At 40.8% G+C, this 16,809-nt stretch overlaps 1 protein-coding gene across 1 annotated transcript in view; it reads left to right on the top strand.

Annotated features, from left to right (window-relative positions):
• LOC129263179 (uncharacterized) overlaps positions 1 to 16,809 on the top strand; it is a 28,550-nt gene continuing 11,741 nt past the window's right edge. The window contains exons 1-13 of the mRNA XM_064100463.1: positions 1 to 84; positions 3,513 to 3,628; positions 4,321 to 4,944; positions 5,775 to 5,999; positions 6,500 to 6,639; positions 7,695 to 7,775; positions 8,208 to 8,282; positions 8,578 to 8,775; positions 9,615 to 10,572; positions 11,023 to 11,274; positions 12,885 to 12,953; positions 13,318 to 14,121; positions 14,895 to 15,716. Of these exons, the coding sequence (XP_063956533.1) occupies positions 3,541 to 3,628; positions 4,321 to 4,944; positions 5,775 to 5,999; positions 6,500 to 6,639; positions 7,695 to 7,775; positions 8,208 to 8,282; positions 8,578 to 8,775; positions 9,615 to 10,572; positions 11,023 to 11,274; positions 12,885 to 12,953; positions 13,318 to 14,121; positions 14,895 to 15,716 (4,336 nt within the window). The 5' untranslated portion in view covers positions 1 to 84; positions 3,513 to 3,540. The remainder of the gene's footprint in view (positions 85 to 3,512; positions 3,629 to 4,320; positions 4,945 to 5,774; positions 6,000 to 6,499; positions 6,640 to 7,694; positions 7,776 to 8,207; positions 8,283 to 8,577; positions 8,776 to 9,614; positions 10,573 to 11,022; positions 11,275 to 12,884; positions 12,954 to 13,317; positions 14,122 to 14,894; positions 15,717 to 16,809) is intronic.

The following is a 16,809-nucleotide window of genomic DNA, read 5'->3' on the forward strand; positions in this document are numbered from 1 at the left end:
GACCATTTTCTCGCATTCGTCTCCTTCCGGTGCGTATCACGCAATTTTTTTTAGGGCACTTTCATCAAAATTTCCACGATTTGGGTGAGTATTTTCAATTATTTTTCGGTACATCGTTTCAAGAATGTTTTAGTGATTGCTTAGTTGAATTGATGGTGTTGTTTTTAGCCGTGATAAGTGTGTAATTTTGTGTTATACTTTTTTTGCGAGGCTTTATGACGCCCCGCGGCCCCCGCACGTTTATATTGATAACATATTGCATGCATGCTGTATCTTAGACCTTCGTACACGTACACGAACGTGCATAGGGCACCGCGTGTATTGCAATTGCATGCATTCAATTCATACATAAAATTTAGGGCACTCGGCAATGGTATAAAGGCAAGGGGCTTGTGTGTGTCGTGTGTGTGCGTGTGTTATCGAATATATCCCAATGCTATGTAATAATACAGCGTCGTGTGCTAGTGTTTTGACATTGCGTGTGTGTGTGGGTTTTTTTCCTGGTTGACCCGATTAAAATATGTTGTTTTATACATTACCACAAGTATTTTGATGTGACATTTTGCACATGGAGTGGTATGTGTATAAAATAACTTCCAGAATTGACATATTTGGTTGATTTTCTAGAACAAGGTCTGACTGAATTCTGTTTTCCAAAGACTAACTTTTAGTAACCCTGCATGGGGCCATCTTTCGCTTTTTAATTTGGGGCCAACCATGGCAAGGCATGAATCAATTTAGCTGCTGCAGTGCTGATATTGTAGAGGACCCCCCCCCCCCTTCTTGTCATTTCAATCAGTGAAACGAGGGAGTTCACCATCAGAAAATTGAAATTGATTCCTGGGTTTTGTGGGACTTGTTTTGACTTGTGTAATTTTAGCTTGTTTGACATTGGGGCCAGCATGGGCAGGGTAACTTGATCAGGGGGGGGGGGATGACATGCCTAATTTATTACCCTTTGCTTTGGCTTTGTGGGGTTAGCAGGGGTGGATCTTTGCAGGAATAATTTGACAAGCAAAAAAAAAAGTAGACTATATATGAATTATGATAAGTACTACAAAATGGAAGTGACTTAATTTGTTCCAATTTAAAAAGCGTAAAAATAACCCCCCAATAAAAGTCCTCAATTCTAAATGGCAAATTTCCATTAAAAAAAATATATTTTATGGCTCTCGAAGGGGGGGTCCATGGGACGGACACCCCCCCCCCCCCACCTGATCGCCAGTGGGTACTGTTTATATTTTTTTAAAATCTCATCCATATTTTATTGTTCAAAATACATGTAGACATCAGAATTGGAATACTCCGAAAATTTGTTTTGCCCAATTGATTGTGGGCCCGGCAGGCACTGTGCAGCCAGATCAAAAAGGCTCTATCCCTTTTTCATTATGCAATCCCCCACCCCCCCCCCCCCGAGATCTCGGCCATGGGTCGCCTGATTGCCTCCAAATTTGCAAGGGTCAAGAATTATGTAATCTACAAAGTTTTATAGCTTAATTTACACAAATCTATTGTTATTAATTTATGCTAAATTTATGCAAAAATCAAAGATTTTTGTATTTTTCACTAAATGTCTTTCATAACGCCCTTATCAAATCCTGAAAGAAAAAAGATATAATAGGCATATAATGCCCCCCCCTCCCGGAGTATAAGGGTTAAGGTTAAAGGACAAGTCCAACTCAACCATTAGTTGATTTGAATAAAAAGAGAAAAATCCAACAAGCATACATGTAACACTGAAAATTTCATCAAAATCGGATGTACATTGTAAAATAAGAAAGTTATTGCATTTTAAAGTTTCGCTTAATTTTTATATGCACATCCTGGTCGGTATGCAAATGAGAAGACTGATGACGTCATCCACTCACTTTTTCTTTTGTATTTCATTATATGAAATATGTACCGGTATGAAATATTCTAATTTTCTCCTCATTGTCAAGTGAAACAAAGATTTCCTCCCTGAACACGTGGAATTAGCATTGTTTTAATACTATAATATGGTTCAGTAACTTCAGTCAAGTTGGTCCTTATTGTCAAATCTGTAAAAAATGTAATATTGTATAATTCAAACAATAAAAAAAAAAGGAATAGTGAGTGATGGACATCATCGACCGTCTCTTGTCAATGAGATGTGCATATAACTGTTTTGTGAAAAATAAGCGAAACTAGTTTAAAATGTCATAACTTTCTTAATTTACATCTGATTTTGATGAAATTTTTAGCGTTTTGCTAGTTTGATTTTTCTCTATGCATTCAAATCATCATTTTTCTGGGGTGGACTTGACGGTCTTGACCTTTAACTTTTATTGAAAAATTCCTCTCTTTTTTGTTTACTTTTTCCCTTTTTGCCATTATGATTTATTACTAACAATTATCGTAATATGTTCTTTTATCCAAGAGCTTACAATATAAAGGGGATGTCACATACATGTAAAAAAATAAATAATGTAGAAAATTAATAGGTTTTAATTGCCTTTTTTTTAATATTTAGCACTAGCGTACCTACGGGGGGGGGGGGCAGAGGGGGCAGTCTGCCCCCCCTGACAAGCCACAACCCATGCAAAGGACGTATCCCTGCCCCCCCTGACGAGCTTGAAGCTCTTTTTTTTTTTTTTGTCAATTTTTTTTTGGTATGAAATCCTTCATTTGAGATTGAAGACCTTTTTTTTTTTTTTTTTGCTGCTTGTCAAATTTATTCTGGTACGAAATCCTTCATCTGTGATTGAAGACCTTTTTTTTTTTTTGCTTGTCAAATTTTTTGGCAGACGGTTTTGCCCCCCCTGTGGAAAATCCTAGGTACGCCACTGATACTTAGGCCTGTATACAGAAATCGAAAGAACATGAATGAGTAAGTTGCCAATTCGTCTCCTGCCAACTCGTCGACTCACCAAATGGTCTAATTTCACTTAGTCTTAATGCCATTCCATCCATCAACATTTGGTTTAACAGCAATTTGGTCCATTAACCATTTAGTACAATGGTCACTTCGTCTAATCACCATTTTGTCTATCACCATTTCGTCTTGTAACCGGTTCATTTTCATTCATTTTTCACAATTGTACACTTAGTCCAATTAGACCAAATGGTATATGGATTTAATGGTTATTGGACCAACTGGAGCCTATTGCATAAAACTTTTTACCTGAGAAAACTCAGGTATTTTTTACTTGAGTTTTTGCCATGTGTTAAAGTCAATGGCAGAAATCAGACTAACCTTAGTTTTCAGTTTCTACCGGAGTTTTCTCGGGTAAAAAGTTTTATGCAACAGGCTGCTGGTTATAAGACGGAATGGCAGACTAAATGAAAGTAGACCATGTGTTGAGTGGACAAACTGGTGGTAGACCGATACTTAGACAAGTTTGCAATTGGATGAATTGGAAATAAACCCACCAATGGATGATGCTGGGCAAATTCCAGATACTGGTAAAACCAGTAATTTCAGATACAGTAAAACTTATTTATTTTGACTTTTCATTGTTGACCTATCCTCTATTCCTTTTCATTCTATTCAGATGATGAAGGGTCAATGACCTACGAGCGATGACAACATTGATTACAGCTGAAAAGCTAGAATCAAAGCCAAGTGATGAAACTATTTTTTTAACCCAACCGGAAATTCAAACCAAAGGTTAGTGTGCCTTGATAATAAGCCATTTTACAGGGGAAGTTTATTGTAAAAATAACATTAAAAATGAAATGGGTGAAGGTTTGAGGAAAATCCATTAAAGTTAAAAAAAAAGTAATTCAATTTTTTTTTGTGATGTCATATGCCAGTAGCTTTCCTTGTATTGTGAAGGAAAAGCAAAATTAATGAAATGTCATTTTCTCAAATAATTGAGAATGGTTCTTATTGACTTACCAAGTACATCAACAGACAAATCATTTCACATCAGCTCCTGAAATAAAAACAAAATGTCATCGTGAACCATTAAAAGTTGGGAAATTCACACATTTTATATTGCGTAACATATGTGGCAGCTGCTGGTATATGACGTCACAAATGAAAATAAAAATAAAATTTGAATAACTTTCTTAATCTGATGGATTTTCCTCAAACCTTCACCAAGGTCTTCCATCCTTAAAATAAGATTTTTAGATTTTATTCACTCTCGACCCCCTCTCGGGGATATGAGAGTACAACATATAAACAACATAAAACAAACTATAGTAATGTGAAGAGATAAAGTGCTTTCCATCTTTAAAAAAAATGTGTATTGTTTTCTTAGATTGTAAAAAAGTCTTCAAAGTACTGATAATAAAACGATTGCGTGCCATTTAATATCTTGTCACCATTCATATAATTTTTCTCCACCTCCCCAGAAGCTGAGCCCACTGTTCAACAGAATCCTAGCCCAAATAAAGAGGAGATTTCGAAAGACAATTTCCCTCTACTGTCCTCAATAAAGGTTAAGTGTGGTGGCTGTGGAAAGGAGGCAGTGGTCCATGAGGACGACACGCCTTCGTATTTGACCGAATCCTACATCTGCGATATCTGCAAATCAAGAGCCCAGAAGAAGCTGCGCCTCCACCAACTCCTCAACGGCAAGGCGCCCTCTGAGGAACTAAAGCGGGTGGAACCGAAGCTGAAGCACCCGTGCCCGGACTGCGGTAAGGATTTCATCTCGCAGACCGATCTTAAAAGACACGCGAACATCCATAGGGGATTGAAGCCGTTTTCTTGCGATACCTGCGGGAAGTCCTTCACGCAGACCTGTAGTCTGAAGCGCCACCTGTTGACGCACACCGACGTTAAACCACACCATTGCGAGGTTTGTGGACTGAACTTCAAGGGCCATCTTGCCCGTCATATGAGAACCCATACGGGGGAGAAGCCATTCAAGTGCAAGATCTGCCGGAAAGGTTTTTACAAGAGTGAGCTTCTGAAGAAGCATCTGACGGAGCATATGAGAGACGGGAGTGTCACCTGTTCTAAAACACAGCTAGGTATTAGAGCTAGGGCTCATTGTTAGAGACTGTGCCTGCTTACATACATATCAGGGGCTGTTTCACAAAGAGTTAGATATGATTTAGAGTCGCACTTGAGTGCCGATGCGCATTTATATGTGACACGCAATCTTATTGATTAATACGCATTAGTGCGCGTCCTCTTCGCATGATCTTACCAATGCCTTTTATAATGCATGCAACTAGGCATTTAAGTGCGACTCTAAGTCATACTCAACCCTATCTAGGCCGGGGGGGGGGGGGGCTTGGAGGCCCCCCCTCAACGATTCGCGCAATATCTTCGCCGTGCAAAATTTTTTGACCACGCCGCTCAGTGACTTTTTACTTTCAAGTCTTGCGCAACTTTTGAGACCAATTTTACGTCACCCGGGTACGTGGTTCCAAAATTACGCAACATTATGTAAGTGCATGTCGGACCAAAAATTGCACAAAATGTAATTTTCAACTCAGTCTCAATTTGTTTAAATGTGAATAAGAAATTGTTAAACTTTAAATCTCAACACACACAAAATCTCACGGAGTTACCTCAAAATTTTCTCCTGCTGAGTGCAGCCTTTCTCAGCGATATGACCTGATTTGACGGAGGGTGATACAAGCTTCCGAATGTCTATGACTCGATCATTGATCATTATGTTACCAAGGTCAAATCCGGTCACATCGCTGAGGGAGGCTCCTGTCAGAAGCTGAAAATTCTGAGATACAGTAACTCATGATTTTTGTGTGTTTTTAGATCAAAATTTTAACATTTTGTTATTTACCACCAATACAGATGAACTTATATGATTGTTTTGTTGTTCTTGTGTTTCCAGATGATATCGTTCAGAAGAACTTCAGCCATCAGCGAACCTGCTTGATCTGTGACAAGACTTACACCAGCCCCGGACACCTTGCCAGACACATGAAGCAACAACACAACAGTCAGAATGTCCTCAGGTGTGGTGTATGCACCGAGGTGTTCAGCGCCAAGGAAGCGCTGCAGGAACACCTTCAGGGCCACAGCAAGGAAGACCTGGCAGCAATCATCGCTGCCACATGTAAGATCATACACTTTGGGTGGTTTTATATTTGTGGTGTTATGTTTGTTTGGAGTATTGCTGTAGTCAACGGGAATGGGGATAGATCCTGGGTTTTATTGAAATTATTTACTGGCAGATTTCCTTTTTATTGCAATAACTTGAGTACCATGAACCATAGCAGATCTATTCAGGGAAGTTTCAATTTTAAATAATTAAGTGTTGTCATATTTTGCAGCCCTATTTATAACATCAATGGATTTTCTTGTTTGGTCACATATTGTTAAGATGAAAAGCAAGAGTTAACATACCATGGTACCCTTATGTCCAACTAAAAAAAAAAATAGTTACTTCATATAAAATGATTTGTAACTGATGGATATTGTCTGGGGTAAAGCCTATATTAAGCTTTGGTTAGGAGTGACATGGCATTAAAGGCACATATGCTCAAGGGTTAAGTCTGAATTATATTTTATTCTGATATGTGCAATTCACTTTTTACTTTCTCTCTGTATTTTCAGTTGCCAACGCTACTGCATTGACCAACGGGATGCCTTCTGCTCCTGCTGATGAAGACGAGGCTGTTCCGGACGATGAAGAACCTCCGATAAAGGAGGAACCTTCCCCTGCAGCAAACACCCCAGATAATATGCTATCACAGGTAAGAGTAATTTTTCTTCTAACGGTGTTGATGATGATGATTATGAGGATGATGATGATGGTGATGATGATGAAGATGGTGGTGATGGCTATGATGATGATGATGATGATGATGAAGATGATGATGGTGATAATGATAATGAAGATGAGGATTATAATGATGATGATGATGATGATGAAGAAGATGATGGTGATGATGAGGGTGATAGTGGTGATGATGATGGTGATGGTAGTAATGATGATCACGATAATTGATGGCATTGAAAATGATGACTCTTCTTACTACATCTCACTTCACATATGTAGACAGAGGCTGCCACTGTATCTTTGCTGTAGTGTTAATACCTCAGTCACATTTCGTCTACGGTGGCTGTATGGCAAGTTGAAACAGCCGTTATAACATTTTTTTATACCAGCCACATATAGGCGGTTTGAATGAAAATGAATAAAATGGCTGTTTTCGACTTGCCGTACGGCCGCCGTTGGGGAAATGTGACTGAGGTATCAGCTATCTATTATAAGCGATGGGTCTGATGCGGCGAAAGTGTAAAATATTTGTCTAGAGCACTCCTCGCATTTCCCCCTTCCTCTTTACTTGAGTCATTGTTTTCCTATCAATAGATATCCATTGGTAGTTTGTACGAATAATCTGCAACAGAACAATCAGTTTAAAGAAAACAACAAGTAAACGACTGATTGAAGTCTCATTGTACAAGACATATAACTCCTGTTTAGCATAACAGCAAAGTTATCACACCTCTGCCCAGATTACAGGCTAAACTTCACAATGAATTATTCTTATCATTTGCCATTACAGAGTTCAGTCCCAGAAGAACATGCTTGCCTTTAAGAACGTGTGTCCTTTGGGATCTGTTGCCATACATCTCACTTTACATGGAGAAAATAATCTTATCTGACTTTACAGAGTGCAGTCTCAGAAGAACATGCTTGCCTTGAAGATTTTGGTGACCTTTACGGATCTGTGGCCATGCCTGTTGCTGTACTAATTAAAACTCCACATGCAGGAAATAATCTTATCCTTGTCTGTCATTGCAGAGTGCAGTCCCAGAGGAACATGCTTGCCTTGATGATTGGGTGACCTGTGGGATCTGTGGCCATGCCTGTTGCTGTACTAATTAAATCCCACATGGAGAAAATAATCTTATCCTTGTCTGTCATTGCAGAGTGCAGTCCCAGAGGAACATGCTTGCCTTGATGATCGGGTGACCTGTGGGATCTGTGGCCATGCCTGTTGCTGTACTAATTAAAACTCCACATGCAGGAAATAATGTTATCCTTGTCTGTCATTGCAGAGTGCAGTCCCAGAGGAACATGCTTGCCTTGATGATCGGGTGACCTGTGGGATCTGTGGCCATGCCTGTTGCTGTACTAATTAAATCCCACATGGAGAAAATAATCTTATCCTTGTCTGTCATTGCAGAGTGCAGTCCCAGAGGAACATGCTTGCCTTGATGATCGGGTGACCTGTGGGATCTGTGGCCATGCCTGTTGCTGTACTAATTAAATCCCACATGGAGAAATTAATCTTATCCTTGTCTGTCATTGCAGAGTGCAGTCCCAGAGGAACATGCTTGCTTTGAAGATTTTGGTGACCTTTACGGATCTGTGGCCATGCCTGTTGCTGTACTAATTAAATCCCACATGGAGAAATTAATCTTATCCTTGTCTGTCATTGCAGAGTGCAGTCCCAGAGGAACATGCTTGCTTTGATGATCGGGTGACCTGTGGGATCTGTGGCCATGCCTGTTGCTGTACTAATTAAATCCCACATGGAGAAATTAATCTTATCCTTGTCTGTCATTGCAGAGTGCAGTCCCAGAGGAACATGCTTGCTTTGAAGATTTTGGTGACCTTTACGGATCTGTGGCCATGCCTGTTGCTGTACTAATTAAATCCCACATGGAGAAATTAATCTTATCCTTGTCTGTCATTGCAGAGTGCAGTCCCAGAGGAACATGCTTGCCTTGATGATCGGGTGACCTGTGGGATCTGTGGCCATGCCTGTTGCTGTACTAATTACATCCCACTTCACATGGTGAATCATGAAGAGACTATGATCCAATGCCGGTCATGTGGAATGGACTTTGCCCCAGCAGGCGTAAACAGAACATCTCAGGTGATGATAATTATAAACATCTTTTGGGCACTTGTATGGTGACACAACATTTGCTCCTGTGATAATTGCTATTGACCTAATTTTGTCTAAGATATAGGTTTAGGGTTGCAACAGGGTTTTATGTTAGGTTTTGGGTAAGGTTTAAGGTAGGGTTTAGTGTTTTAAGTCAGTTATTTGATTAGCATATAGAATTTATAGCCTAGTAATTGCCACTGGAGAAAACATCATGGAATCATTGGTGTAGCATAATCTATCTGGATACAATCTATTCCAAGGCAAACCATTATGATTACACCAGCCTTCTAGTGCTTAGTGCTCTCAGGGAACTAATCCTGATAGGTACCCATTCGCCTTACCTGGTTAAAGTGCAGCACAATGTGGATAAATTTCTGTACAGGGGCCTGTAACACAAAACTTAGCAATGATCGTAGAACATTTTTCTACGATTGCTTCCATTGACTACAATGTACAATCAATCGTGAAAATCAAGCGTACGATCAATTGCTAACCTTTGTGTTACGGGACCCTGGTCCCATTACACAAACTTTTAGAATCGATTGCTAAATTCAAACAACAACATTCATTGGTTGATGATGTTTATGTTGTGCATTTTGATTGGCTAAAGCTATGTAGCAATTGATTCCAAACTCTTTCTGTCACAGGATACATGTCAGTTTCACTCTATCCAAGCTCTTAAATAGATCGTTAACAGGTGTTTGCGCAACATTTGAGCCTGTTCAGTGACTCCTTCCAAAATGCAGTCAATGGTTTTATGAATATCCATCATTGTCTTGATGGTCAAATTTCATTCATGGCTCTACTCTGTTCATTATCCCCAGATCTGCAATGTGTGTAAACCGGAGCAGGCAGAAAGCGGTGCAGGAGCAGAACCCCAGAAGGAGGAAGCAGATGAAACAGACGTGCAAGACAATCTCCAGGACGATCTTCATGAATACGACGAGCTTGATAACGACGGCTCGGGAAAGAGATACCAATGTCTTCAGTGTGACAAGTCGTACAAGTTCCTGAAACACCTCAAAGAGCACGCCCGTGTCCACGCCGGTGGGTACCGACCGTACAAATGCAATACCTGCGGCAAGTTCTTCTCTAAGAGATACCATCTGAATCGGCATCGACTGATCCACGCAAGAGTCGAAAGACAGCAGCAGGAGAACCAATCCGGCTCGCTCGGTGGAGTCGGTGCACCAAACCGGGGGAGAACCGGCAGGCCACCACTGAATACAGGGATGAGGGGTAGAATTGGGCGGCCACCAATGCATTCCACAGTGAAGGGGAGGATTGGGAGACCACCGTCGGATACCACAGTGAGGGGAAGAATTGGAAGGCCTCCTCTCTATTCAGGGATGAAGGGTAGAATTGGCAGACCTCCGCTGCATAGGGTGACTGAGGAGAGGGTTGATAGGCCGCCAGTGGAGACCACAGTGAAGGGGAGAATCGGCAGGCCTCCACTGCATAGTGTAATTGAAGGGATTATCGACCGGCAGCCTTCGGAGACCCTGGAAAAGGCAACAGGTGGCAGGCTTCCAATGCATATCGTGGCGATCAAGCGGAAAGTCGGTAGCCCTCCGCTTTCGGAGAGCCTCCCAGAGCCGATCTTGGTCCAGCCAGCCGTTCCGGTCCAGGAGAACATGTATGCGATACCGAGACCACTGTCCAGGCACATGCCATTTGTGTGCTGCGCTTGTGGGAGAGGGTTTCCAAAGAGGGTTCCTTTGAAGCGTCATCTGTTGAATCACCTTCGGGAAGGTACCATCCCAAAGGATCATCCGCAGCTCGGTAAGTTTGACTAAGTAATACACCACGGAATAATTTTCCTGGTATCGCATCGCAATATGCTCCACATTTTTTAAAGACTGGTACGCATTAAGTCTTTTGTATAGCATATTTTTACATAGGACTGTACATTACTTAGTTGAGGGCTTTTCTCTTATGACCAAAAATGCTATTCAAATTTGGAAGCAAAATTATTTCCTGCACCAATTTTGGCAATGGAGGGAGCCGATATTCAAACAAGAATTGTTAAAAGGAAGTCCTGGATATAAATCCTCATATCACATTCTGATACCTATATTGAGATTTATCACTGGTGATTTTTCTCTGTTTACATCATAGAATCAGCCAATCAAAATGAATGATTTCAGGTGCTGTAAACTGTTATTGCAGATGTTATTCAATGGTATTCAGAATATAGTATTATTGATATCATTGTTTTCTTGTCTTTCTCAGATGAAATGAAGGTCAATTCCTACGTGAACGCAAACGTAGGCGTTTCGCCGCAACTCCAGTCGTGTCCCGTATGTGGCAAGGTGTGTAAAGGGCTCCACCTCCAGCGCCACATGAAGATCCATTCAGATGACGAAATCAAAAGGGCTAGAGACAGTAACCCAGGTGCGTCTCCGCAGCTCCAGAAGCAGCAGAGCAGTCCACAGCAGAGGGTGCCTATTGCAAATACTCATGCCGGAATTGTCTACATGAAAGGTAAAATAGAAACTACAGGGGTTCTATGATATTTGCTCCGGGGACAATTGCCCGAAATTTCACAAACAAACTGACTATATAAATTCAACCCTGAATTTAGCATATCGCCATACCCTAAACCTAATCCGAAACCTAACAAAAAACACTACTGTATTGCATCCCTAACTCTAACCCTACATTTTAGACGAAATAAAGCCTTGAGCAATTGTCGTTGGAGCATATGTCCAGTGCCCCATACCATAGAGCTTAGCGGTAGATTGTGGGGCCTATCTTGACAATTGAATGCATTGACTGTTGTGTGTGATCCATCGTCATAATCGGCCCATGATCGATTGCAAAGCTTTATGTTACATGGTCTTGGTTGTTCATACAATAACAGCTAAAATCAGTTTTACCCGAGAAGCAATCAATAGTAAGTTTGATCAAAATCAATTTGATGGATTCACAATACAGTGGGCCACCTATTGTTTGCAGCGGACAGGCCAATATTTGCATTGCCTTTTGGGAAAAAGTTGACATCTGTTTTGCGCTCTTGTGCATGCATGCGGTATGCTGCACTGGCCGACCCGATTTGGCCGGCTTGCATAAAAATTATGCTCTTTACCTGGGTCCAGGAGGTGGGAGAGAAATTTGCTGCATATTTATTGGCGAAATCTAGACCATTTTCGTTGAGCTCTTCCTCCGCTTTTGCCATATGGTTTACATTTATGAAGCATCACAGTCACATTACAGCACACAAGCATTGTGCGCTTGGGTTGCGGATGGAGGACGCACTGAATCAGGCAAGGAGGAGGGAGTGGACATGGGCAGTTGCTGTGAGTGTGAGGTGAATCTGGCCACCCCAGTTCACCGGGACAAACCGGAATTAAAACTTTGAATTGATGATGATGTCATTATGAATATTGCCTAACTGGATATTAGACAAAGTGACCCGTATTCTGAAGTCAGGACCATGGTCTAAATCTGTGCTGAAATTATGGGAAACCAAACATGTCAGAATCATGTTTACCTTGTATGCTACTCATGTTTACTTTGCTCTTCTAATACTTTTACTGGTGAAGACAACTGTCTTCTTTATCCTTCCCAGTATAGTTCAGAATGATTTGAGAGTCAAATGAGCTGATACATTTGACCTCTACTGCTTACAGATTTGTGTCACAGCTGGCTTTTCATAGTTTAAACACAGTGGCTCGTATTCTGAACTCGGGTTTAAATTACCCTGGTTTAAAGTGCTGGTTTGAATATGGAGAGCCAATTGGGACACAAATCCCTAACAGTACACATCCAATTTATTAACTCATATGACACCCAAATTGCCTGGGAATGATCATTAAAGTATTTTGATGTATTTTTCTTCATTATTTAAGCAAAAGGAAACAAATTAGTAAACATAAGAAATATACAATATAAACAATATTAGAATTTTAGGCTCCCCATAATTTTAGCACAGACTTAGACCATGGTCTAAGTTAAACCTGACTTCAGAATACAGGCCAGTGAAACCAGAGTTTAAATTAAACCTGACTTCAGAATACGGGCCAGTGTGTTTCTAGACCAAGTGGTTATACATACTGCAGTCATACCTTTAATCAAAATTATATCTATTTCAGATGAAGCCCCCGAATCTCCTGATAGTGATGATTTCAATGAAGGAGACTTGGACCATTTTGGTAACGATGGTAAATAGCCTTGATTCTTCTTTACTTTTTGCATTATTATAAAATAGTGATAGGAATCCTCATCAAATGATTGTTGAAAAATCTCTCGAAATGACAAATCAGTAATGCTTATAAGTAAATTTGCTAATGACTGTTAATTGCAACTAGTTCCCTGGAGATGAGGATCAAATAATACAATCGCACATTACTATCTTATAAAACATGTTTTTCTTAACGTTTTTGCTTGGGCATACACTTGTTTTTGAAATAATACAAAAGAACTTGGCTATGCTTCGGGCATGTTGACAGTGTTCCAAATGTGCCTTGTATGTGTGATCCTTACTAATGCCCTCGACGATGTGTATTATTTTTTGTATTCTTCCAGATCCAATGCCAATGTCAATTGACAATATCCTGAATCTTGGTCAGCCGGAGCCTGAGGTTGTGAAGGAGCATGAATGTCTTGACGACCAGGTGAATTGTGGGATATGCGGACACAGCTGCTGCTGTGCAAACTACATAACGTTCCACATGGAGATTCACAATGAGGAATCTGACACATGCGGCAAGTGTGGGAAGGAATTGGGTGACCTTCCAGCCACTCGAGTTCAAGGTGGACGCATCTGCAGCATTTGCACTTCCCGCTCAAGGAAACAGATGCGCCTCCATCAGATTCTCCGCAACAAGGTCTTGCCTCCTGATTCGCCAGTCAGTGAATCGACGCCGCAGCGGTTGGAGTGTCCACAATGTCCAAAGAGCTTTGTGGATCGCCGGTCCTTCCGGGAGCATCTTCGCATCCATTCAGGCGAGAAGCGCTACCACTGCTCCTTCTGTGGAATGGCGTTCTCGCACAGCCGCAACTTCAAGCGTCACATCCAGAGGCACACTGGCGAGAAGCCCAACTGGTGCCATATCTGCAATAAGGGTATCTCAGGACACCTTGCCAGGCACATGCGGAGCCACTCTACAGAGAAGAGCTATGTCTGCAACATGTGTGGTAAGGGATTCAACCGCTCAGAACATCTCAAGAGGCACCTGAAGACACACCTTGGCACGAAAGAGGAGTACCAGTGCCATATCTGCGCAAAGAAGTTCATGCGAAAGGAGCACTTGAAGCGACATGTGAAGTCTCACATGGATGGTTCTCTTGGATCAGAGGGAGATGCTACATCTACTGAAGCAAGTCCAGGTAAGATGAAGCTACACCAACGTTCTTGTGTGACCAGGGTCGTGTAATGCAAAATACAGTGCTTAATTTTACGATTGATTTTCATGCTGATGGTACACTGTGTTTTTCTTTTGTGAAAAAGTGTCCTACGATCAATCCTAAATCTGTGTGTTATTAGGCAATGGAGGTGGTTTCATGAAGGGACACTGTTGGCACCAAATTAAGTTTGAGATTAATTTCCATGGGACCTTGGTTAGTTGGATTGGGATATACTAAGTAGTTGATAATATATGGGTCATTTAATATAGGCTGTCAAGGTAGATTTCCTGTCAGAAACACATGGAGTTCTAAATTCTAAGAGGCAAGATATCAGTGACTTTGTATCTTTCGTTCGTTGACAAATGTCACAATATTTTGATTTTTTTATTTGTTTGTCAGAAGTTTGTCATATCCTGCAGCCCGATTACATGTATCTCAGTTTTTGGATGCACACGCATCAGAATATAATATACAATATAGGAAGCGCTAGTTGCTTTATGGATTATATACAGTATCACCATTCCAATCCCCATTTCATACATTTAATCACAAGCAAGTTATCATCAAAAAGTTCTTTGTCAGTCTTTATCTACACCAAGGAAAACAATTAAAAAATGACCAACAAAGGGCCATTGAAAATCATAGACGACAGCTTTGAACAAACTGGAGTCGTTTTTGTTTGTTTGACTGTATTTGGCATTACATAGCTTGTGATATTGATTGCTGTTTATATTTACCTTGTTCTTGATGTACAGTAAAACCTGTGCGTCCACCGGTGAATGATCAGCCCTACAAGGAACATCCCTGCACCTACGACGTTGCTGTGTGCGGTCTTTGTGGTGACGTCTGTTGTTGTGCCAACTACATTCCCTATCACATGGAAGTGCATGGAGAAAAGGCCGAAGACTACATCGATGGGCGTCTAGTCAAGAAAGAAGTCGCACCCATGCAATGTGGCAATGGAGGAAAGACAGTCAGGGAGCACTCCTGCACCTTCGATCCTGTCTCCTGTGGCCACTGCGGAGAGGTTTGCTGCTGTGCAAACTACATACCCATACACATGGATCTTCATGGAGAGAAACCAACCGACTTTGCCAAAGACCAGATCCTCAAGAATGTCAGAGAAGAAGTCCAGATAAAGGTTGATGAACGGATACCAGAGGAAGCCCCTGAATCGCCTAAGGAACAATTGGAAGATCACCCGTGCTTGGGAGAAAAGGTTGTCTGTGGTATTAGTGGTGAGACATTCTGCTGTGCCAACTACATTGCGCTATACATGGTGAAGCACACCAAGCAGGCTGCAGAGACAAGAGGAGAGGATCATCCTGATGATATCCTTGAGAAAGCTCTTCATGCTTCTGAAATTATTGGCGATGTCAAACCACACCCTTGTACTCACGAAATAGTTAGTTGTGGGGTCTGTGGAGAGCCATGCTGTTGCCCAAATTACATTCCTTTCCATATGGAGCTGCACCGTGAAATCTTGGACCAGGAGACAGTCGTCCAAGAGGAGGTTGTGGGCGTTGCCGATGAAGTAATACCCATGAAAGAAGAAGCTCATGAAGCTGATACTACAGGTATGATTAGATACAGGTTACTTTGCCAAAGTGAAATCTTTTGGACCACAAACATTTGTTTGACTGGGAGAAATTTGACTTACAAGAAATATATATACTGGTGAGTAAAAAAAAAAATGACACCTCACAAATCCCCAATTTAAGGGAAAAGTATGTCATGCACACATAATTATTATATATGGCCTGAAAGAGTATGTTTTCCCAAATAATATGATACCATATTTATGTGGTATGTGTTAATGCTTGGATGATCAGGAGGTATTCTTTGCAGTGATGTAAATTTTGATTTTTGCCAAAGTAAGGCATGACTGCAAAGAATGAATCTATATGTCTATGATGCCATGATCCTACAACGGTTGCAATAACATGCATTTCAGAACACTTTTGCAATAATTTACATTATAATTGTTTGATAAACACTTTTTAGTATCAATTCTGAAATCAATTTCATTAAAAAAGGGATTTGCAAACATATTTACTAACTCATGTAGGATTATGACGTCAATGGCATCTGGATTCATTCATTGCAGTCATGCCTTACTTTGGCGCAAGTCAAAATTCACATCACTGCAAAGAATACCTAATGATTATCCAAGCGTTAACACATACCAAATGAATATGGTATCAAATTAATTGGGAGAAGATACTACAGCCATATATACCGTATTTTCCGGTATATAAACCGCGGCCGTGTATAAACCGCACCCCCAATTTTTGACTCTTGGAAAAAAAAAATTAAAAAAATTGAGGAAACCAGAAATAGTGAAATCTGTGTAATATTCTATATATTTGAAGGAATATCTTCATGCATTCTCCGTGATACTGAAGCAATAAAATATACGAAAAGATATTATTTGTTCGATGCAAAGTGTTTTCACTTCGACAATTTTGACGCAATTATCTCGCTCATGCAATACACAGCGATAATGCCTGTACCGTACCGGTACGTGGTGCTGAGTCTATGGGCAGCTGCCGGCTGCCCCGAGCTCTGCCTCTGGTACGTCCAAAGTGATTCGTCCTGATGTATGAATTTTGCATAAATACTCATAAAACAGACTTATTACCTGTTGACGACGAATTGGGATTGTGTTTA

Source organism: Lytechinus pictus, chromosome 6 (assembly GCF_037042905.1).
Source record: "Lytechinus pictus isolate F3 Inbred chromosome 6, Lp3.0, whole genome shotgun sequence".
In the NCBI taxonomy this organism is placed as follows: Eukaryota; Metazoa; Echinodermata; class Echinoidea; order Temnopleuroida; family Toxopneustidae; genus Lytechinus; species Lytechinus pictus.